General features: G+C 52.0%; 6 protein-coding genes across 6 annotated transcripts; 2 read left to right on the top strand and 4 right to left on the bottom strand.

Annotated features, from left to right (window-relative positions):
• Positions 1–106: 106 nt before the first annotated feature.
• On the top strand, positions 107–1603 carry BO86DRAFT_409399 (uncharacterized protein; the record flags this gene model as incomplete). The annotated part of the gene is made up of 3 exons (XM_025674409.1): positions 107–153; positions 219–506; positions 574–1603. Exons 2-3 carry the CDS (start codon positions 334–336, stop codon positions 1601–1603), a joined length of 1203 nt encoding a protein of 400 aa, XP_025528225.1. The 5' UTR covers positions 107–153; positions 219–333.
• Positions 1604–1659: 56 nt separating this feature from the next.
• On the bottom strand, positions 1660–4308 carry BO86DRAFT_388815 (putative CorA family metal ion transporter). Its single transcript, XM_025671955.1, has 5 exons — positions 2349–4308; positions 2223–2296; positions 2116–2168; positions 2007–2060; positions 1660–1952 (listed from the first exon to the last, which is right to left on the bottom strand). Exons 1-5 carry the CDS (start codon positions 3952–3954, stop codon positions 1850–1852), a joined length of 1890 nt encoding a protein of 629 aa, XP_025528224.1. The 5' UTR covers positions 3955–4308; the 3' UTR covers positions 1660–1849.
• Positions 4309–4938: 630 nt separating this feature from the next.
• On the bottom strand, positions 4939–5539 carry BO86DRAFT_398976 (uncharacterized protein; the record flags this gene model as incomplete). The annotated part of the gene is made up of 2 exons (XM_025673582.1): positions 4939–5150; positions 5230–5539. 2 exons carry the CDS (start codon positions 5537–5539, stop codon positions 4939–4941), a joined length of 522 nt encoding a protein of 173 aa, XP_025528223.1.
• A 382-nt stretch (positions 5540–5921) lies between these two features.
• On the top strand, positions 5922–9417 carry BO86DRAFT_361122 (DNA-directed DNA polymerase gamma MIP1; the record flags this gene model as incomplete). The annotated part of the gene is made up of 2 exons (XM_025669844.1): positions 5922–6099; positions 6152–9417. The coding sequence occupies 2 exons, from the start codon at positions 5922–5924 to the stop codon at positions 9415–9417; spliced, it is 3444 nt and encodes a 1147-aa protein (XP_025528222.1).
• Positions 9418–9827: 410 nt separating this feature from the next.
• BO86DRAFT_337701 (gluconeogenesis factor YvcK family protein) lies at positions 9828–12064 on the bottom strand. The gene is made up of 2 exons (XM_025668965.1): positions 11412–12064; positions 9828–11344 (listed from the first exon to the last, which is right to left on the bottom strand). The coding sequence occupies exons 1-2, from the start codon at positions 11611–11613 to the stop codon at positions 10038–10040; spliced, it is 1509 nt and encodes a 502-aa protein (XP_025528221.1). The 5' UTR covers positions 11614–12064; the 3' UTR covers positions 9828–10037.
• A 212-nt stretch (positions 12065–12276) lies between these two features.
• On the bottom strand, positions 12277–21611 carry atmA (DNA-binding protein kinase TEL1; the record flags this gene model as incomplete). The annotated part of the gene is made up of 8 exons (XM_025675627.1): positions 21365–21611; positions 21261–21303; positions 19857–21179; positions 19459–19799; positions 14936–19406; positions 14485–14875; positions 13358–14419; positions 12277–13305 (listed from the first exon to the last, which is right to left on the bottom strand). The coding sequence occupies exons 1-8, from the start codon at positions 21441–21443 to the stop codon at positions 12277–12279; spliced, it is 8739 nt and encodes a 2912-aa protein (XP_025528220.1). The 5' UTR covers positions 21444–21611.
• Between the last annotated feature and the right edge of the window lie 136 nt (positions 21612–21747).

Raw genomic sequence — 21747 nt, 5'->3', positions numbered from 1 at the left:
TTTGCACTTCGGGCCGACGTCATGTCGTGTTCCACCTGCTTCGCCCAATAAAATTTGGACTAAATGGGCTTGCTTCAGCGGAAGCTGAGCTTAACCTCTGGTCGAGCAACATTCGCCTTACCAGCAGAACTAACAATGAGCCTCAATTGACGTGTAGGTGATGTGATGCTCTTCTTATTGATTTTATCTTGAACCTCGAACTGACAGCCTTTATGAAGAAATAGCCATATATATGCAATGTGCGACGGCAGTGATCAACGACCTCCGCAATAACCTCAATATAGCCAACATCCCCACCTCCTCCACCCGCACCGTCGCAGCCAAAAAACCAAAATGTCTCTCTCCAACAAATTCATCCAGCCATGTCACACAAGCGAGCAGATATGCCGCCGGTCTCTGGCTCGCACGCGATTACAGCGCCCTCAAAAGCGCCACTTCCAGGGCCGTTCACCCGCAGCTGAAGCTGAAGTCCAAGCTGCTCAAGCCTACTGCTCCAACCTCCTACAGTACGAACCCCCCCCCCCGTCCTTCCGCTGCATGGTCCTCTAACCAACCCTTCGTGACTACAAACAGAAAATACGACAGCCCGGCCTACCTCCTGCACACCTTCATCCCGCCGCATGCGCGGCCGATGTACTTCGCGCTGCGCGCGCTCAACGTCTCCCTCTCCCTGATCCCGGACACGACCTCGTCGCACACGATCGGCCTGATGCGGCTGCAGTACTGGCGCGACGCGGTGACGAAGACGCTGGCGGGCAGTCCGCCCAAGGAGCCGATCGCGATCCTGCTGGCGGCGGCGATCGAGGACCTGCACGCGCGCACCGGCGGCACCGCGCGCATCAGTAAGGGCTGGCTGACCCGGCTGATCAACGCGCGCGAGCAGACCCTCACCAACGACCCGTACCCGACCCTCGCCGCGCTCGAGTCCTACGCCGAGAACACCTACTCCACCCTCTCCTACCTGACCCTGTCCGCGCTGCCCATGACTTCCGTCACCGCCGACCATCTCGCCTCCCACGTCGGCAAGGCCGTCGGCATCGCCGCCGTGCTGCGCGGCTTGCCCCTCGTCGCCTTCCCGCAGCAGCAGCAGCAGCAGCAACAACAAAACCCAGCGAGCCCCGGGGCGGTCGGTCAGTATAACAACAAGCAGGGCGCCGTGATGCTGCCGCTGGACGTGATGGCCCAGGCCGGGTTGCGCGAGGAGGACGTGTTCCGGCAGGGGGCCGAGGCGCCGGGCCTGCGCGATGCGGTCTTCACCGTCGCGACGCGGGCGAACGACCACCTCATCACCGCGCAGCAGATGCTGAGCAATCTCCGCGCCGGCCAGGATGTCGGCCACGAGTTCGAGCACGAGGGTGAGGAGGGCCATACGTATGAGCCCACCCAAAGCCAGCAGCAGCAGCAGCAGCAGCAGCAGCAGGCGGAGACGCCGTTGGATGAGGTCAACCGCGCCTTCGGCGTCTTGATGCCGGCCATCCCCACGCGGCTGTGGTTGACCCGGCTGGAGAGCTTCGACTTCGACATCTTCCGCCCGGAGCTGCTGCGCTCGGATTGGACGTTGCCTTGGAAGGCCTACTGGGCTTTTAAGCGCAAGGCTTTGTGATGTGATCGCGCAGCCGTGGGTCAAGTACTGGCTAGTCTATGTAATATATGTACTATTGTTATTCGTCTTGCACCATTTGCTGCCCCGCACGTAATCATGTGAGCTTACTGATGTTGGGTCTTGCTATGCAACATCTGGGGTCCATCTATACAAGTAATAAGAGCTTGCAATGTAGCAATTGTAGTAGCATCATGGGTATCCGAGCAGTAAGTTGGAGAAATTCATCTCTAATGCCCTGCCAAGGGGTCAGGTCTTTTCCGTGGCCTTCTTCCTCTGTCGCCTCTTTCTGGAGCTGGTGATGAGTCGCTTCTGTGCGAGCAACACCACGTAACGCTGGAGTTTGTCGCGCCTGGGGAGGCCGTTAGTACTGTTCTGGGTGTGATCAGGGAAGAGACAATCTTACATCAGAAACATGGTGGTCGCGAAAACGAACGGAATGGCAATCATCCAGAAGTATCTAGGGGGTGACGTTAGTTTCGAGGGTAAAGGGGCTTTGGACTATGTGAACGCACGAGTCGCTGTGATGAATGCCAGAGAAGTCATCGAAGTTCATTCCAAAGTAGCCCTACAGGATGGGATCAGTAAATAAACCTCGTGGCAGCCACTTGCTCCAACAAACCGTCAAGAAAGTCAGAGGGAGGTAGAAACACGTCACCAATGTGAGTTGCTTCATGCTCTCATTCTGGTATGCACCTGCACGAAATTAGCTCGCGCTCAACCCACACACGGGGTGTCAAAATCTCACCGATGGTGTTGAAAATCAGATCAATCATGTTATCGGCAGCCCTTCGCATTTGGTCGTAGCCTTCGACAATCGTGATACAGTGATCCAATGCATCACCCAGATAGGTATGGCATAGAGGACTAATCGATACGCTAGAACCACCTAGGCTTTTCAGGTTTGGCGTGGCGGTTCCGATAAATGGCGTCCCGTCGCCTGCAGGGCTACTCGTACCAATGTTCTTGAACGCTCCTAGGCCAGGCGTATGAATAGGTTCCGAGCGATGGTCTCGCAGTGCGTTGATTATGGTAGCAATGGGCTGCATGAAGTTCCGCAGAATAGCAATCTCGGACGTGAGGACGTAGAGACTCTTAGACTGGTCAACGTCAGGGTCGGTCAGAACTTCCAGTTCCAGGTCACCCATGACATCCTGATAGGCGGTCGTCACAGGGATGGCAAGGTCAATGATAGCGTCTAGTATTGCCTGCACTATCATACTCGCGTCGCACGACTGACGTAAGATGGTCTCCGGGGAGCTGAGTCGCCTCACAATCGGGGCTTCGATATCGTCTGCACTGTTCTCGAAGAACGACGTCACAGTATTGTCGGAGTGAAGGAAGATAGACACCTGTTCGAGAATAACACACAGCCCCTTCGCGGCCAGGATAGCGTGACGTTCCATGAAGGCAATGCGCTCTTCGTTTGGGCCGCCACGAAGCCGCTGGATACTGCGCGGTGGGAGTTCATTCTCCAGGTCACTCAGACCGGACACTTTGGAAGCAGCCTTGCTTAGCCCACTGGACGTACGTCTCCCTGTACCACCCCGATCAGATGACTTTGATCTGAAGATATCCTTCAAAGCGTCCAGAATCAACGTGCGTTTAGTGGGCCGTTTCAATGAGATTGTGCTGGCCGTGGAGCTCTTGCGATCGTTCGACCATGGGCCGTGTCCGCCGTCGCTGCTTTCGTCCGAATCACTGTCCTCCTCTTCGTCTCTGAGCTTAATCAGCTTCTGCAACTTGAGAACGATGTACGCATGATCAGAGTACCAGTCGACCTTTGTGCGGTTAGTCTCGTTGATTAGATCCTCGATCGCAAGCCGATGCAGGCATTTGTGGTTTCCGAGAATTCGAATCACATCCCAGCTCAGCCCGTTCACGTTGATCCAGCGACACTGCACCCAGGGCTCCCTCTCCCGCTCAAGGAAAGGCTCTAGAGTATCGTTGTCGAGGATGTACTGGCGCATCTCATGTTGCGAAAAGTCCACGACGGAGATCTCACAGCGTTTGTACAGGTCGGCAGCGGTTGAAGCCATCCACTCGGCATTGTAGGCCGGCAGCGGTTGATTTGGATCGATGCCCGGCTCCTCGCCAGGCTGCCAATTCTGGTCATGGGGGCCATCTTCGCGATAGTATGAGCGCGCGGTGGTCGAACGCCGCCTGCGAATCCTGGCAGTGTCCCGCGAGTTGAGCCTCGCAGCAGTGGTAAACGCGTCCGGAGACGGGGGCGCCCGCGTGGTTGGCGAGATCGGTGGCTCCTGAGGACGTGGGTTGGCTTCGATGTCTTCTACCTGGTGAGAGGTTGATGGCAATTGTGCGGTCTGCGCATGGTCAAAGGAATGGACACTCATGGCATCCAGATTACGGCCTGGCTGCGTGGGCTTGGGTCAGTGGAGAAGTTCTGCATTGAACATGGATTCAAGATCCAGGGTAGTTTCGAGACACAGAGAACAGAGTATGCCATAAGTTGATCAGCCCAAGATGATGGTTGTTGGAATTCCTCGAATCCTGGAAATCTCGGAGATTTGTAGTGATGGTGGGCGGCAGGTGCACGGGGCATTTGCACGAAGATGCCGCCCGTAAAGGGGATGCCGCATCGCCGCGGGGAAATGACGTCGACTCGGTTATATCATTCCGCAAAGGACGATACATTCCTCAGACAGAATTAAAACGCTTAGTAGTAAAGTGAAGCTGGGTGGGCCTTGATAGTCAGAAGATGTCTACATTAAAGAAATAAGGAAGTGTATCTCATCAATTTCAACTAAATAAGAATTAAGCCTTGCAAGTTTCATGCAATATCTCTTGGCTACAGTGAGCACATCTCTTGGCTTCTCTCTTCATTGTGATGTTCCACCACTTGCCAACCCGCTAGAAGGACACCGAAGATTCGAATCCGATTCCCTTGTCCCGAGTGATCTAAAGAGGGGCCTCTCGCATTGTGTCGGTAGAAATCCTAGTTCTCATCTTTAGACAGCTGGCTAAGCGTCTCGCACAGTCGATGAAATTGCGAAAGCTCAAATCCCCGTTGGAAGCTTCTTTGCAACAGCGAAATGTGACGAGATCATTGTTGTGTGTTGTGAGAGGCCCCCATCGCCCTAATCTGGGCTCCTATGGTGCTCGAAGGCTATGGTCGCCGCTACTGTGGAGAGACACGGCAGCCCCTGCTCAATGCGCCATGACATGTCATACCGAGGAACACATGTAGTCGTCAGATAGTGTCCATTATCAGGTTCGGTGGCGAGATCGCAAGGTCTGCGCAGTTTGACACTCCGCCCTGGTAATTTGCCGGGGGTTTCATACTCCGCTCTGGTAACCTCGCCGGGCAAAAGCTCCTTTCACGCGGCTGAAGTATCCCCTGCATTCCTCTTACGCCGCAACAGCTTGATCTGCAAAGGTATCAAGTGTCGTTTCGGTCCTGCGACGTCGTTCCGTGACAAAGGCTTTCGGCATACTGGGCAAGTGCCTTTGGGGGATTTACTGGTAGAGTCGGACCGTTCTTCGCTGAACTTTAGTGTATCGGTAATGCATTTGTGACAAAAGAGATGTCCTATGCCAAGTTAGCTTCAATCTTATGCCTTTCTCTCCGCCAATCTGACGTGGAGATTGGAAGCCAAAGCCATACATACCACACACAGTACTGGTAGCATCCACGGGAGTGTCCATACACACGGGGCACTTATAAGCAGCAAAGATTGATTCAGCACCATTTTCAAGCGACTGTTGTGCAAGAATAGCATCTGCGCGCTGCTTGGCCTGTGTTTTCGAAATCTCCGACACCTCATCAGTCTCGGTCAGATCGATGGATGCCGCCTCACTTGACTGTCCGTCAAGTTGGAAGGGAGGGGCTAGGCGGCGTCGCTTGGGTTCTGGAGACTCCAGCGGATGATTGCTTGGGCTTGTTGACGACGAATCTAAGGAATAACGGCGGATATCCATGATCAAGACTGTACTTAGTTCCTAAAGGAGGAACCAAAAGAGTTAACCTCGGAGGCAGACTGAACATAGCCAAGTGAACTAAAAGTGACAAGCGTGGCGGAGATGAAGATCTGCTGCCACTGTTCTTATCGGGGTTGGCGATAAGAGGATGCTTCCTCTGATAGGAAGGCGGTCGCAGCCACGGAACATCAATCTTCCAGCATTTCTCATCATGACGCCGAAATCCCCCAATAGGAAAGAAAAGACGATCGCCCGGCCCTCCTTGTGAGCCAAAAGATTATCTCCAAAGCTCGGTCGCACTCTTCATTGCGCAGCATCGGCTGCGATTTCTCGAGTCGTCGTACCATGGACTGATTTGTCATCACTGTAACCGTTTAACATCATGCTTTGGAGTATTCCCTGCGCTCCCTGTCGCAGGGATGCAGCTATCTTTTTTTCGCAGAGATTGCGCTCGTCTCGCATCCCTCGGAAAGGGACATTACAAATATCAAGATACCTCGCTACGCAATCAACCACCAATGAGTCTGCGAGGAAGAGCGAGGATCAGGGCTCACTTTCCGGTAAGTAATAGATCAGATCTCCAGAAATATCAGAAATCAAGTACTAATAAAGCAGTCCCCGCTCTGGCCAGGTTCAACGAGATCGGAGTTCAACAGCTGAGCGACCATGTATATTCTCAAGTATTCCCCACGAAATCAGATCCCCCAGATCCGAAACTTGTCGCCTTAGCAAAAGAACATCTATCCAGGCATGATTTGCTCGGAAAATCCCAGGATGCCACCGAGCCCGTCGCCTTCGACATGCCAACCCTCCAAGGACAATCGCTAGACGAACACTTTTTTAAGCTAGGAATGGACTGCTCTGACCCCTACCTATCGCTCGCGAAGGAATATATAACTGTCAACTCGCCAGAAAAGCCACGCAAATGGGTGAACCGCAGCGGATGGACGAAGTACAATTCCGACGGCTCCTGGGAAGCCGTGGATGCACCCAACGAATCGATTCTGACCTTCGACACCGAAGTACTATACAAAGTACATTCTTTTGCGGTCATGGCTTGCGCAGTTAGTCCTACGGCTTGGTATGCGTGGATTTCGCCTTGGCTGCTAGGAGAGACGGAGAATGAGATTCAACTTGTACCCCTCGGAGATCCATCAAAGTCACGTATCATTGTGGGACATAACATCGGCTATGATAGAGCTCGCGTCCTTGAAGAATACGACATGGACCAGACTCGCAATTTCTTCCTCGATACAATGTCTCTACATGTTGCAGTCAACGGGATGTGTTCACAGCAGAGACCAACCTGGATGCGTCACAAGAAAAATAAAGATCTCCGGGACAAGATCACTAATGAGAGTAATTCTGTGGAGCTGGCAGCCTTGCTCGAAAACAAAATGCTCAGCGAAGAGGAGGAGGAACTCTGGATCGGAAGAAGTTCAGTGAACTCGCTTCGAGATGTGGCCAAGTTTCACTGTGATGTTACGATTGACAAGTCACAACGAGACTACTTTGGCGAGCTTAGCAGGGAGGAGATTTTAGAGAAGCTGGAGGAGTTACTCGACTATTGTGCAGCGGATGTTGCAATCACCCATCGTGTCTACAAGAAGGTCTTCCCTAATTTCCTTGAGGTCTGTCCACACCCCGTTAGCTTCGGAGCTCTGAGGCATCTCTCTTCGGTAATATTACCCGTCAATCAGACATGGCAGGAATATCTCGTCAACGCAGAGGCGACATATCATCAACGACTTGAGGACGTCCAAAAGAAAATGGTCGAGCTGTGCAATGAAGCTCTAAAAGTCAAAGACTCTCCCGAAACATATACGAATGATCCATGGTTACGCCAGCTGGACTGGTCTGGCCAGGAGATCAAAATGGTCAAGGGAAAGAAGAAGAACGACCCTCCGCGGCCAGCCGCTAGGCAAAAAAAGCCGGGCATGCCTAAGTGGTATAAGGATCTTTTCCCCAAGATCGATGCAGACATCAATCTTAGTGTTCGGACGCGGATTGCTCCAATTCTTTTGAAGTTGTCGTGGGATGGGTACCCTTTGACGTGGTCAGACAAGCACGGATGGACTTTCAAGGTGCCTCGCGAACATGCGAAGAAATACGACAATCAGCCAGTGGTGATTTGTGACATGTCTGAGGAGAAGATTCTCGAGCTCAAAAACGACCGGAAGCATGCTTACTTCAAGCTGCCGCATAAGGACGGGCCTACAGCACGATGTGTGAACCCCTTAGCTAAAGGCTATATGCAGTACTTTGAACGTGGAACTCTTTCATCCCAGTATGCACTCGCCAAGGAGGCTTTGGAGATGAATGCATCCTGCTCATATTGGATCAGCGCTCGTGATCGCATTACGAGTCAACTGGTGGTTTACCAGGATCAGGTGCGAGATGTGGAGCCAACCAAGACAGATGAGACTCGTCTAGGTTTCATTCTCCCCCAAATCATCCCCATGGGTACTATCACACGAAGAGCCGTTGAGAATACCTGGCTTACTGCAAGTAATGCGAAAGGCAACCGCGTTGGCTCTGAGCTGAAGGCCATGATCAAAGCTCCACCGGGGTATTCATTTGTCGGTGCCGACGTGGACTCACAAGAGCTGTGGATCGCGAGTCTCATTGGAGATGCTCAGTTTCAGATTCACGGTGGAAATGCCATCGGCTTCATGACGCTGGAAGGCTCCAAGGCTGCCGGGACGGATATGCACTCGCGTACTGCTTCGATCCTAGGCATTTCTCGCAACGACGCCAAGGTTTTCAACTATGGACGTATCTACGGAGCTGGAGTGAAATTCGCGGCTACTCTGCTGAGACAGTTCAACCCATCGATGAACGAGAGGGAAACACAGGAGGTAGCGAGTAAGCTATACAAAGAGACCAAGGGCACTCGGACGACTCGGCGCCTTATCAGTGATACTCCCTTCTGGAGAGGTGGCACCGAGTCATTCGTGTTCAACAAGCTGGAGGAGTTCGCTGAGCAAGAAAGACCTAGAACCCCGACCCTGGGAGCAGGAATTACAGAGGCATTGATGCGGCGCTTTATCAACAAGGGCAGCTTCATGACGTCCAGGATTAACTGGGCCATTCAATCCTCCGGCGTTGATTATCTGCATCTGCTGATCGTCGCAATGGACTACCTCATCCGGCGCTTCAACATCGCTGCTCGACTAGCCATCACCGTGCATGATGAAATCCGCTATCTCGTCAAAGATGAAGATAAATATCGTGCTGCCCTTGCGCTGCAAGTGGCGAACGTCTGGACCCGTGCGATGTTCTCCGAGCAAGTTGGGATTCACGACCTCCCCCAATCTTGCGCCTACTTCTCCGCCGTCGACATCGACCACGTCCTCCGCAAAGAAGTGGACATGGACTGCATCACCCCATCCCATCCGCACAAGATCCCGCACGGCGAAAGCTTAGACATCGTCAAACTTCTGGACAAGAGCGAGCAAGCGCGGCTGGATCCGTCCATCGAGCCCACCATCCCCCCCGCCCCCGAGAAGTACGCCTACAAACCACGCCCGACCGTGATGTCCGCACTGCCCGATTCTAACCACCCATCCTTCATTCGGGCCCAGATCACCAAAGATGACGCGGAACTCCGAGAGATCGTCAAGGAGCTCACGAAAGAGAAAACCGCGATGGCCGCAGCAGCAACTCAGTCCACCGCCACCGGCACCAGCCAGGGCCGCGGCCGCCCCCGCACCACCGCACTGCCAGCAGCGGAGCCCCAAAAGGCCATTCTGATGGACGTCGGCTCGACCATCTACACACCTGGCTTCCGCGGCGGCTTCTCACAGCAAGGGAGCAGGTCTCCCCACGTCAGCTTCAATCGCCAGAATTGGAAACCCCGACATTCCGCTCGCGCGTGATGCGTGACATGGGTGCTGCTGGGCTGGCTCGTCTTGTCACCTTCTCTCTCCTCCGCCCTCACCAATCCTTTCGGTCCTTCTCCTGTAAATATAATAAAGCTTGTTTTTCGTTGGTCGATGGACTAACTTCCAGGCTATAACCTCAACTTCATGTCTCATCCGATCTCTCTCTCTCACCTTCTTCTTCTTCTGATATGTATTATGTGTCCTGGAAAAATCTTTTGTATCGCAAAAAGCATTGGGAAGGGCGTCGAAAGGGGGGAAATGGATGTTGCATTCTGGCGGGACGTTCTTTTTTCCCTTGCTTTCCAATGTCGACGACATATATCCGCTGCTTTTACAACGGTGTTCTTATTCAGGGGTGTGGTGCAATTTATGTGTGAACTATCTGAAACAAATTCCAAAATCAAAACGGCATTTTCCTGTGCAAGATGATTCTGCGTAGAAGAAACTCGTGCTGACGTCTACGTTCTTGGTCCTTGTCAAGATTGCAAGGATCAACATCATTAGCAAAGCTCAAATAGTGAGTTGAATGAACTATATAGGAAGGAACATGCATGATCTTCAAGAAGCTCTACTCTTGTACGATAACGATAGCCCGATGCAAAGGCGTCCATCTCTCACGCCTTCTTCCTCCCGGGGTCGAGGGTATTCCTCCTACTCAGCCCATTATTCTCCCCTCCGCGCAGCATGGCGTCGCCCTTCCTGCCGAGAACCACCTCCAGGGCCTGGATCAAGGCCGTCGCGTCGTACTTCATCCCCACGGCGACCTCCTCCCCGTCGGCGCCGGGGCTCGTGATCTTGCGCCCGTAGAGCCGGAGGGTCTCGATCCCCATGGCGGCGAGACGGTACTTGTCCACCGCGGGGGTGCCGGGCCCTTCTAGGTGCAGCACATGGGTGACATAGGCGGTATACGGCAGGGGCTGGTCGGTCAGAGGTTGCTGGTTTGCGTCCAGCACGCTGCGGCCGCGGCTCTCCTCGCCGGCGCGGGTGATGGCCTCGACGAAGTCGGCGGCCAAGAAGGGCGCGGCGGGGGGTCCCGTCTCGCGGTCGAGGGAGCCGTTCAGGATGAGGATCTTGTGGCGGGCGGGCCCAGTGGCGATGGCGTGGCCGACGCCGCGGAGGATGAGCGAGGGAATCAGCGAGGTGTACAGGGAACCAATACTGTAGACGATGGCCTGGGCGTCGCGCAGGGCCTCGATGACGCGCGGGTTGGCCGGGGGCCGGATCTCCTGGCCGTAGGGGTTGATGTACCAGATGCGGGTGATGCGGGAGGGCAGGTCCTCGTTGTCGGACTTGCTGAAGGAGATGTTCTTGTTGCGCAGGGTGGGCAGGGAGCCCGGCGGGTGGTCGTCCTCGTACGAGAAGGCGCCCGAGTCGTCCGCGTCCTCCAGGCATTCGCCGCCGTCGGCGAGGAGGAGGCTGGGCCGCCGCGAGCCCGGCCGTAGGGCCGTGACCTCGCTGGGGTGCGAGATGCTGTTCTGGCCCACGATCACGGTGCCGTCCGCCAGCGAGGCGGAGATGTGGTGCGAGAAGTTGGAGTTGATGGCCGGGATCACCCGCACCAGGTCCGAGGGCACCCCGCAGATGCTGCCCAGCAGGTAGATGGCGCTTTCGAAGCTGCCGCTGAACAGGCGCGCGCCCGTCAGGAACAGGTTGCCGACGCTGGCGGAGGTGAAGTCGAAGGTGGAGGACGGGGGTCGGGCGCGCTTGAGGATCTCCAGGTTCAGGAGGTTGAAGAAGGAGCGGATCAGCTCCTTTTTGGCGGGCGTGATCAGTTTCCAGATCGCGGATGTGCCGTCCACGATCGAGTGCCATTCGGCATGGGCCTGCACTGCGTCCGCTGGAAGTCGATGGTTGAAGAGGGTTTTGATGGCCGCGCGCTCTGAGTGAGGCGGCGATTCTGGGATCAGACGGACCAATCTACCTGTTTTTCACGGTTAGAAAACAGTAACGATGAGAGGCAGGGGAAGAGGAAGAGGCTTTGGACTTACTGCGTACATCGCCGATTCCAGGGCCACCGAAAATCCGAATCAGCTCGGAGGAAGAGCCACCGTTGTCGCTGATGGGGATAATATAGCTCAGCGGACAATCCTTGGTCTCGCGCACCGAGTTGAAGACATCAACTAGGTTGTTGGCGGCGCTTCCTCCAGAAAACACCACCAAGCCCCGGTTGGGCACAGTGGGCGTCGCCATGAGCGCAAAAGGTATTATTTGATGGCGTGAAGCAAGTGGCTCCCTGCTATTGTGTATGTGATCTGAAACGGTGTTCAAATCGACATTATAATCCCTTCCGAAGAAGCCACGACAGCATGATTAGTACAGCAATCACGAGGCGATGCTGGGTTAGGTTGGCAGTTACAGCTGCCAAGAGATCCGTGCGCTGACTGGATATTCTGAGTATTCATGCAAGAGAGTATTCGAGTGTTCAAGTCGGTGAGTTGCAGGTGTATTCAAAGACATTGTCTTATGATCCGGTGAGGTGGCGATGGAATGAATGCAGGGAGGATGAAATCCCAAAACAAGAATCCGGCAGGCGATAAACAAAGCCGAGGCAACCACGGTTCATCTCAAGTTGACAACAACTGCTCAACCGAAACAATTCATTCTTACTAGTCTTTCTTGATTTTAAGCGTCTTGGTGGTTGCTCATAATTATGATGAAGTATTTTTTATACTTTGTTTGAACGATGTAAGATATATATATGGTTGGCCCAGGCGATATAAATAGCTCGATATCAGCCAACAAATTGTTTTTCTTTTCAGAGTCATGGAGTGGTGATACACATTTTGATAGATTGAAACTATATTCTCAGAAAGATGCCAGGATCCCAATAGACTCAAGCATATGCGGCCCAACCTAGAGTGCAAGTAGATCAGTCAGCGTATGTCCATGGGTGTAATGAGGTCTTTCTCCAGACTTACCACAGTATAGTACAGCGAGATTCTTTTCATCCGTAGCCTGCTGGATCAGTTCATTCACAGTAGCCGTCACACTCAACGTCTTGCCCAGCTTCTTGGCTACTACGGTGAGTGCACGGTCTGCTTCACTCGGTTCGTTGGCAGAACGCTGATCCATATTGCCCGTGATGACCGGAGGCCCATCTTCATCAGCCGCATCCTGCGCGTCTTGCATTTTCTTCAGCCGCAGCGGGGACACCGTCCAGCTATAGAGTGGATCGTATCGAAGCACATCCAGAATCGTCATGATGCTGTACGACTCCTGCCGCAAGGCATCAAGTGTGAACTCGCAACAGCGCCTGAAAACCCCTTCGGTCTTGCTGATGCCCATCCCATCCACCAGGTCGCGTGTCAGGCGGAAGGGAACAACTTCGGGGACTGGAAGGACTCGGCCTTGTTCGAAGGCAACGCCTAAATCGATATGAACGACCTCACCAGTCCGCTCGTCCAGTAGAATGTTATGACCGTGTCGGTCGCCCAGACCCAGCACATGACCTAGAATCGAAATGGCCGCAGTGCTCCGAGTGTATGCCAGCCTCTTGCTGAACCAGTCGTCCGGGTTGTTGAACTTCTCCATGAAGAAGAATCGCATCACTGGGTGAAAATGCTCCGTCACTTGGCGGAAGGTACGTACTCTTTGCTCGAATGAGCGTGTTTGGACATCGCTGATATGTTTACGGCACACGTTCGGTTTCATGTCCTTCGGGAAATATTTTTGATGTGCCGGCATCAAGTAGTCATGGAGCGGAATTGTATGGGGAACAAATTCGATGATTCCAGCGTTGGATGTGAGAGGCAGCACCTTATAGGTCCGAATACCCAGGTTTCGTTGCCGAGTGGCTTGGTGATCTTTGAGAAGGCTGCTGACTTGCTCGAAAACCTGTTCCATGATGGCGTCCTGCCGCAGATCGTCGTTCCCTCCTTTGAACTTGGATAAACGTTAGCATGACGGAGACAACCAGTCAGGTATTAAAGCTTACCAGTTGCCTATATCGTCGCCCGTTGCTAGCAATTGCCGTGACAATCTTCGGGGCACTGACACCGGAAGCGATGGTGAAATCTGGCTGGTAGCCCTGAAGCCTTGGTACATCGCTATAATCGCAGTCAAGGCGAATCTCAATTCTCATCGTGGGGGGTGGAAGTTTCAATTCAGATGCATCTCGCTCGAGGCGTTGGCCAGTGGACAACTTTTTCAACGGGACCTTAGCACCACTCTTTAACTTGTCGTCTGGTTTGTCGATCGCAAACCGCACGTAGCTGATGTTTGCATTATGAACATTCACCCAGGTCGTTCCCATGCGTTTGTCGTTTTTGAGGCCGTCGACCAGCTTGTTGGCTGCCCTGTAACGAGATAGGGCCAATTCATCCTTGCCGCCCTTCGATTTGCTGCTTGCAAAGATTTGATACATGCCATGGAATGGATGTTCGACGCAAATGCGATATATCAATGCAAAGAGCATCTTTTGAAACTCATCAGAAATATCGAGAAGACGGGATGTCAACTGATTCATCAGAGAGGCGAACTTGCGGCTAGGGACTTGGTGAAGGTACTTCGACACAGCCATATTCGCAATCGGGCTATCGGATTTGTCAAGCCACAGCGCACAGAAACGCAGAGCATCGTTATTGTACGACTCGCTCTCTCTCAAACACAGCAGATAGTTCTCGAGACATTGCTGAAGGAAAGCTTCCCGACTGCACAAGAGACGTTGGTACTCGCGATCATCGAGATCAAACCATTGCTTAGTCTTCGACCGGTGAAACTTGAGGGCTTCTTTCTCTCTGCCCGAGGCCGTTGCCAGCATCTCCTCCAGCGCAATAACTTCTTGTTCTTTGCGGTTGCGAATTTGTTCGACACGCCTGAAATCCTCCAGCCCGTCAGGGTTCTGTAATTGCTGGTCACAAAACATCGCAAACCCGTGATAGACTCGACCAGCATCTTCTCCCCGTGAGCGGTATTTAAGTTCCTTGGCTGCTACAGACATGTAGTCCTGTATGATAGTTTCTGGCTTTTCCAATCGCGCTTCTGCAGTGCGGTGCCCCTGAGCAAGTCAGCACCGGACTTGACGCCGTAGATGAAATCAACAAAGATGTGGGCTAGACTTACCAAAGTCACGAGAAGTTCAGCACGGCTTATTGGAACTGCTTGCTTGTGTAGATCGTTTCGATCCTTGAGTTGCCGGAGCATCCTGATGGATGCAGCCATTTCGCCCTGGTCCCAAAGGACATTGGCTAGATCAAACTTTGCCGCTCCTTCAGTATCTATTCCCAGCAGCGCGCTCTGGGATGCAAGCTTCTGAAGACAAAACGCAATCTTCAGCGAGGCCTGAGAAATATCGTGACTCTGCGCGACCTCAAGCGACTGGCGAAGGACCTTGATTTCCAGTAACAGCGCATCTGAGTCTTGGAGGTGGATTGCAGACTTTAGGAAGTCCTTCTGCCTGATCGTAGAGAAAAGCGCCTCATGACAGGTCAAGATCTCCCCAACCTCATCTGGGCTATTTTGCCTCAGTAAACAAGTTTGTATGCATGTGACGGAGAGGTATCTTGAAACTCACCTAGTTCTTTTCAACCAAGAGTTTCTGGATGCTATCTTCTGCCACTCCTGGTGGATCCCATCCGTCGATTTTGCACTTAGAACATCACTGATTTCTGTCATGATTCCCAAGACCCTCATGGCAGTTCTCAGATCGCTTACTGACTGACTGCTGCTGCTGCTCAACAATTCCAAACTGCTCAGCAGGCACTCGTTGACGGAGTTGGAGACATCAGCTAGGGTTCTCGACATGCTGAGACTCTGGAAGACCCGAAAGACTGCCCCGGGCGGGGACGCATGCAAAGGCGACACAGGGATATTCCACTGTCGCAGACTGGTAGCTGTCTGAAGCATGCTATCGAGAGACAGTGAAGTATCCTTCGAGTTTCCGGAAGCCACAAAAACGGAGTTTGCAATACCCTGAAGATTCGTCGAATGAAGTGCCTTCAGGACACCGTGCACATTCGTTGTTTCACCCATCTGAATCTCACTGTCATATCGAGCGCTCTGGAACAACAAGTTTTTGAGCCCAGAGCTTTCGTGTTCGAGCTTTTCCATAACAGCTGCTAGAGACGAGTCCTGCTGAATGCCATAGAAGATATCTGGATCGTCTATCTCCTGATATATAGAGTGTAGGACGTCTGGAGGAGCCTCGTACTTGGCGAGCGATGAACGACGAGATGTGGAAGTCAACCGCGAAGCGTAAATCTCAAGAAAAAGAAGTCCTGTCTTCGGCAAAAAGCATCGACTGGCTGCTGCGGACGCCTCAGCAAAGTCAATATCGAGCCACTCATCGCGCTCCACAATGGTCGACTCATTTGGCCTTGGCTGGTTTCGGAGATAGAGAATGCAGTTTATGACAAGGCGCGCGTGAGGTATGGTATTATCATCAACCTGCCTTAACACCTTCTTGAAGATTTCGGAGATCGTAAAACGAATGCTCACTTCGCCATGCAAGTCTGCCAGCAGAACCTCATGAAGAATTTGTGGTAGGATTTGCACTGCTAGATTTGGCATGACGTTTAGAAGAACGTGTAATGGTCCAATGATCGGGTCTTCGGAAGCGGCTCGAGACAAAAAGAATCCGACACCTTTCGCAAAGTCATTTACAGAGACGCTGGGATCCCATCCGAGCCCGTGGTCTGTGTCAGCTTTCGATAATCGCGTAGGGATATCGGGACAGTGGTAGGGATCCCATGTCAGGGCGCCGAGAAGGAAAGGGGATATGGCGTTGCGGCAATAATCAAGCTCAGGGAAGTTGCTTAGGTTGCTGACGATCAATTGCATCGTACGTTCGACAAGGCCCACCTCGGCATGACTGCTATTTTGCAGCATATTACATAGCTGTATCAGGATACTGATCCTTGAGCGGTGATTTGAGTCCAGGATTACGCGGGGCTGCAGTGTTTCGAGTAAGGTGGGTTCCTGTTCTCTCGATAGCGTGTCGCTGATACTGCCTGTGGCAGCAAACGCTTTTCCAATCACTTTAGCGGCCCAAATTTTGTATTCATCACGGCAATCAAACCTTTTCAATGTCTGACAAACCGTCACAGCATTTGAGATCGCCATCTCATCACTCTCAGTCAAATCAAGACGGGGATTATGGTCTCGGGGAAGCTCATTCTCTGCGCACAACAACGATACAACATGATCCGAAACAGGCCTGCTGAGGAGACTATCCCCAGAACTTTGGTCGCCAAGGACATGCACGAGCAAATTGTGTTCATCTTCGCTTTGTGCTCCTCTTTCGCTTTTAGTTGTTCCTGAGCATGACCTCACCAACAGGCCGAATAGTTCAGACTTCTCAGCACTCATAGCGGAGGACTCATAAGAGTCCAGGGCCGCTTCAAACCAGTCGAGAAACTCTTCTACTCTAGCCATTACCCGTCGCAGGAGGTCCTCTTGTGTTGGTACTGTCGGTGGCGATGCGACGAATCTTCTCAATGAGAGCAACGTTGTAACCGCTATCCCGGCCATCAGACCGGGGCACTCGCTCAGATAACCCTTTCCTGCGTCCAGCATGTACCAGAAAATTCCGAGTGCATCTTCTGCGCAGAATAGATCAACCAGATAGGGCCGAAGTGCGTGGATGATCATCTCGAATGGATAATCCCGCAGCATGACAGGGCCGGCAACACTGATGAGGATCCTGACCTTTCGGATGACAGAGCAAGCGTGAAGAGATCCAAGGGCTGGATGAATAGATTCCAACAATGCGCGACAAGTATAGGTTGCTAGAGCAGGTGTCCAGATGGTTTCTAGCTCGTATCCACTACGCTTGCAAATAAAATCAAGCTCATCCATGAGATAACGAGCCCTGAACGACGGCTGCTGGTTTGCAGGTAACACGGTGTTTGAGCAGCTTTTTTCAATGATAGACCTCAGAATAGTATGGGCCTCGCGAAAGTTGCTTTGCCTTTGGAGCGCTCTTTCGACTTGGTCGTATTGATCGAGTGTTTTGAAAAAGGTCGCTATAATTTGAGGGAACTGCCTTTCGACCAATGATATGAATCTATCTGCACCCAGTATCCTCTTCAGTTGGTTCTCCACGCCCTTTGGTTGGCTTCCCTGGCTAGGAGGAATACTGATATCACGAGCAATGCTGTAAGCCTCTGCTTGATAGAAAGACGCGTCTAGAAGTTCAACGAACGGTGAGCCAGTACAAGCCGCGAGCTCTTCCGCCTCATGCTCATTCCAACGCATCATGACCTGGCCAACAGCCTCATCTTGCACATCGAGCAACATATCTTCGGTGCTGGAATATCCGAAAACACTGTAAGGTAATGACGTTAAGGACTGGCCTTCTGTCCATGTGTAGATAATTTGGGAGCAAAAAAGACGAAAGAGCTCTTTGGCATCTTTGAGCCCAAGTATGTCTGCAACCTCTTTCATGCACTTCTCAGCATAGCGTAGTGAGAGTGGAACATGAGCAGGAGTTTCGAACATGTGATAGATACTTCTGCGGAGTAAGGTGTGCCACACGGAAGCAAGGCGAGCCAAAATGAGAAGTCGAAGAGCGATTCCTTCAATCCAGTCCGGATCTCGAGGCAGGCTGCTCAACACATCACTGAATATAGCATCATGGTCGGTGAGAGAGAAATTGCCGAAAAGTTGAGGAATCAATTCACCAGCTCTAAACTTCACGGCAGCGTTTCCCTTCCGGAGTATGGTGAAAAGACAGGTACGAGGAGATGGGCTTGCTGGGCCACTTGTATAGGCAGAATTGTGGACAAGAATCTCTCCCAGCAGCTCCGTCATCGCAATGAGAACTGAGGGAGAAGCTCGCTTTTTTGCGAGAAGTATATCCACAAACCAAGTGTATATGTCAGTCGCCGAATCAAAGAAATGGTCTTTCTCTTGCCTAGTCCATGATTTGACAAAGCTTTGCATCATACGGAGACAAACAAGGTGAGAGTTTTCGCAACGTTCTAAACCGTAGGACTGAAGGCACTTCTCAGCGAGGTCCTCGAGTATGTTCAGCAACGATTCGCGACTTAGGCCGGCACTGGCCTGATAGACATAGGGGAGGAAGTCCCGAGCAGACAAGATGTCAACCTCGTCGAGACTAGTCAAATACCTAACAATGTCCTCATTACTAGACAGTTGATCAGGAGAAGCTAAGTAGGCATATATCTTCTGGAAGCAAGACACTTGAACGGTAAGGCAGCGCTGAAATGTGGCAGCATCTGGGAGCAAGGGAAGTGCTTCTCGATTCTTGTTCAGTATGCCTGTGATTTCTGCCAATTGATCATAGTCTGTGAGCAATGGATCGTCTAAGTCCATGGGTTCTTCACCGCGAGAACCCAATATTTCTCTCTGTCGTTGTCGGGATTCTTCTAAGATTTCCGCAAGGGGACCTAATAAGCCGCATAGAGCATTCGACACAACTGACTCGGGAGCAGAAAGTAAATTCTCCGGTGTGAGGTATGGCGACACGATTACTAGACAAGCGTTCACAAATACTGATTCTCGGGACCTCATGAATAAGCATAGGCTCTCCCACAGTAGCTGAATATTCTTGCGTAAAGACGGCGTTCGCTCTCCAACTTGCTCTGGCAGACATTCCGTGTACAGGGCAACAACGACACAGAAGGACACGACTATCTGCAATATATCCGTTGTGATAAGATGTGACTTCTCAGTTGAAAATGACTGCCAGGTCTGCAAGAGACTTTCGGATTTTGTATGCAACAAGTCAAGAATGATGTGATCATTTGGGTCAGGTCGAGCAAATGATTTCAACAGCAATGGGTCCCGGGCATTCCATATATCCGCACTGCCTAACACATCTTCGAGGTCAAACAGATAATTTAAGAGCTGCTTGTTTCTGACGAAGTACTGCCAACCTTTGGCAACAGTACTGTTAAGTCCTCCAGACCGACTCCTTGGCAATGAAAGACGTCGGTTTGTACAAGCAAGAAGTACATTGACAATGTCCAGAGGGCGAGCGAATGATGCCGCTTGTGCTAAATGCATACGATCTGTCACCGTCCCTGTTCAAAATCAGTGAACTGAGCTATGCCTGTGAGTGATTCTGCGACGAACCTATTGTCCACGATTCGCGAAGCCAAGACGATATTTTACTTGAAGCTTCCGTGACCAAGCCCGGGTTGATTTGCGCTGTTTTGCGAATTATCGTAGCCCAGAGTGCTAGAGACGAATCGGACAGAGCAGACGGACCATCCAGGTTGTTAGGAGAAAGCATCGAATTTATTGACTGGATGACCACAGAGTAGTCTAGAAGGTCAAAGTGAAGAATGTTGTGCATGACATTGCAAGCTGCTCTGGATGTTGCTTGGGAGGTTGAAGCCCGAGACGCAAGTTCCCAAGCCTGTTCCCAGTACGACCTTAAGGATGATGAGCCTGCATTTGGACTACTTGCGATACTATGATTTGGTGCGTTAGTCACTTTGTACTTCTAGTGCTCGCCGTGCCTGACGAACCTTGCAATGGCTACCATCGTCCACATAGAGATGGCACTGTTGTCGTCAAGCATACTAGGAAGTAATCGTTCGAGCAGCACAGTCTTTGAATCAATGCTCCGGTAGCAATTGTGCAGAAAAGGTAGTAACTGCAAAGCGCAGACTCTGCTTGCATTTGAAGCATTTGTGGATTGTCGGATGATATCGTCGAACATCGAGGTCAGGCGACGCTTCTTCAAGATTTTGACTTCAGAAGGAGTGGAGATCCGCACAGCGATGTCCTCTAGTAGCTCAACCAGCTTGGCTGTAACCCACAATATAGTCCAATTATGCTCGGATCTTGGGGCATCAAGACGAGGCCAAATGAAGTATTCCTGCCGGTCAGTCGAAGTGCGACGGTGGAAAGATAGCTCGTCCAACTGCAAAATATCTTTTTCTGGCCGTTTTGTGTATTCTGTCTGCAGAGTAACCAGCATATCTTCAATCGTGTGGATTAGAGATTCGGACGGCTCTCTATGAGCTGCGTCAGTCAGAGTGACCACACATAGCATAGATGTCACAATCATTTCATCCTTCAAGCCTAGAATCTTGGTGGGCCAAAGTCGTTTGATCACTGGGATCAGGTTGAGCAACGATGTCCGAGCAAGATCTGACTGTTCAGGCAATACCTTCATCACGACTCTATTGATGCAATCAAAGGCGGCTTGGTAGCCATTTCCGACCAAAGTTAACGAGCTCAGAAGCTTGGTCAGCTCATAGAGGATCTCTTCGGCTGACTCGAGGACCGGAGCTGTTGGACACCCAATGAGAAGCTGAATACATGAAACAGCTTCTGTAACGGCACTCGTGTTGAGTCTAGAATTTTCCCTGAAAGACACCCTGGATGGTGTTGAGGCACCATTGGTCGAGGCCACAAAGCCGTCTAAAGTAGATAAGCGATGGGTTTGCGCGCTTTCTTGGCTGTCAGTCTCATGCGAGCCTAAAATACGAAGGCAAAACTCCAGAAGCTTGTCCCACTCGTTGTTGGCGAGGTGTTCGAGATGTGGAGGAAAACTCAATAGAGTAGTCAAGCATTTGATATAGTCCACACTGAGGATCTCTGTCAGAGGAGCTCCGGGAGTTGACACAGTCTCCGTGACATGGTCAACTATCGCGCGGACCGACTTTGTCCGCAAATTATGCAAAAAAACATCAATGGCCGTGCGAAGGACGGATGCACATGATGACAAACGCGAGGTAGAGGCCCCCTTTGAGGTTGCGCGTGTATACAGGGACTTTTCCACTGAGACATATCGGAATAACGACTCAAACAGTTTGTGGCAGGCCTTGTCATTGAGTGTGTTTCTATAAGGTTACACACGTGCGTGTCAATCCACAATGTTCCCAAGACATGAGCCTACATTTCAGCATGGGATCTTGACGTACAGCTTCGAGCTTTTTCTATTCTGCTGTAGTATATGTTTGAGATCTATTCAGTGTCAGAGCTTTCGCTCATAAGAGTGCTGCCAAGGTAATAAAAGGTGACCGACCGGCTAGCCCATCTGACCGTTCCCTGAGCTTGTCAGATGCCAGAAGCGCAATGGCTCCTTCGAGGGTAATTTCTCCCATTTTGACGAGGACCTGAGGTCTCCCAGAGCAGTACGACCACCTTCATCCCACAATTGACGGGAGTGCCTGCACTGGTGTGGTTCGATCACCCTGCATGTGAATCTGGAGTTGTTGTTGTTCCTCGTGCGGCGGGCGATTAGATACTGAGTACGGAGTAGATAGTGTAACTACAGTACAGCCAGTATGAAGAAGGACTTCTGGTCCGGGCGGGCGCCGATGAGCTCCGCCCGCTCTTGACCGCCCGGGATTTTGGTCGCGTCCTCCGACCTTTTTTGGCCCGGACAAACACATCTCCCCCCCCCCC

The sequence above is a fragment of the Aspergillus japonicus genome (genome assembly GCF_003184785.1).
Source record: "Aspergillus japonicus CBS 114.51 unplaced genomic scaffold BO86scaffold_20, whole genome shotgun sequence".
NCBI lineage: Eukaryota > Fungi > Ascomycota > Eurotiomycetes > Eurotiales > Aspergillaceae > Aspergillus > Aspergillus japonicus.
Note: the sequence above shows the minus strand (reverse complement) of the source record. Positions and strands in the feature narration are given on the sequence as shown.

Bases quoted from the DNA above. Each gene is read 5' to 3' on its own strand.
- BO86DRAFT_388815 (XM_025671955.1), bottom strand. From the start codon at position 3,954: ATGAGTGTCCATTCCTTTGACCATGCGCAGACCGCACAATTGCCATCA. The intron at 2,297-2,348 runs GTGAGATTTTGA...AATTTCGTGCAG, and splicing joins TCTGATTTTCAACACCATCG to GTGCATACCAGAATGAGAGC. The intron at 1,953-2,006 runs GTAAGATTGTCT...CGGCCTCCCCAG, and splicing joins GCGACCACCATGTTTCTGAT to GCGCGACAAACTCCAGCGTT.
- BO86DRAFT_337701 (XM_025668965.1), bottom strand. From the start codon at position 11,613: ATGGCGACGCCCACTGTGCCCAACCGGGGCTTGGTGGTGTTTTCTGGA. The intron at 11,345-11,411 runs GTAAGTCCAAAG...CGTGAAAAACAG, and splicing joins TGGAATCGGCGATGTACGCA to GTAGATTGGTCCGTCTGATC.